At 67.7% G+C, this 653-nt stretch overlaps 1 protein-coding gene across 1 annotated transcript in view; it reads left to right on the plus strand.

Moving 5' to 3' along the window:
* The first annotated feature begins 423 nt into the window (after positions 1 to 423).
* TNFSF11 (tumor necrosis factor superfamily member 11) overlaps positions 424 to 653 on the plus strand; it is a 31,006-nt gene continuing 30,776 nt past the window's right edge. The window contains exon 1 of the mRNA XM_019528509.1: positions 424 to 649. Coding sequence (XP_019384054.1) covers positions 576 to 649 — 74 coding nt within the window. The 5' untranslated portion in view covers positions 424 to 575. The remainder of the gene's footprint in view (positions 650 to 653) is intronic.

Genomic DNA, 653 nt, shown 5'->3' on the forward strand with positions numbered 1-653 from the left:
TTGGGCAGGGGGTTGGACTTGATGCCCTCCCGAGGTCCCTTCCAGCCCTCCTTATTTAGTTAGATATTAGGAAAAACTTTCTCATGAGGAGGGCAGGAGAACACTGGAAGGAGTTAGGGAAAGAGGTGGCAGAATATCGGCCCGAGGAGGATTTTAAGACTGAGGTAGACCAAGCCTTGGCTGGGACGGTGTAGTTGGGGATGGTCCTGGACACGAGGTGATCCCGAGGTCCCTTCCAGCCCTCCTTGGCTACGGCTCCCTGAGCACGTGGCAGTGAAACGCGAGGTGGGGTGGACGGGGCAGTCTCCGAGCGCGGCTGCGGAGGGCGGAAAGGGCGGCCGTGCGAGGGGCGGGGGGAGCTGCCACAGTCTTGCAAGCCCCCCCCCCCGGTGCGGTCCCGCAGGGAGCGAGACTCTGCCAGGCGCGGGGCGAGGGTGGAGGCGGGAAGAGGCGGCGCACATTGGCAGCGGCGCCGGGGCCGAGCTGATAAGGGCAGGCTGCCCCCGCTGTGCTGCAGGACGGGGCCGCGGGCACGGGCACGACCAGGACCAGGACCAGGGGCACCGCCGAGCGCCATGCGCCGCGCCAGCCGAGACTACACCAAGTACCTGCGCGGCTCGGAGGAGCTGGGCGGCGGCGCCCCCCACGAGCCC

The sequence above is a fragment of the Crocodylus porosus genome, unplaced genomic scaffold (assembly GCF_001723895.1).
Source record: "Crocodylus porosus isolate Cpor-Errol unplaced genomic scaffold, CroPor_comp1, whole genome shotgun sequence".
Classification (NCBI taxonomy): Eukaryota; Metazoa; Chordata; order Crocodylia; family Crocodylidae; genus Crocodylus; species Crocodylus porosus.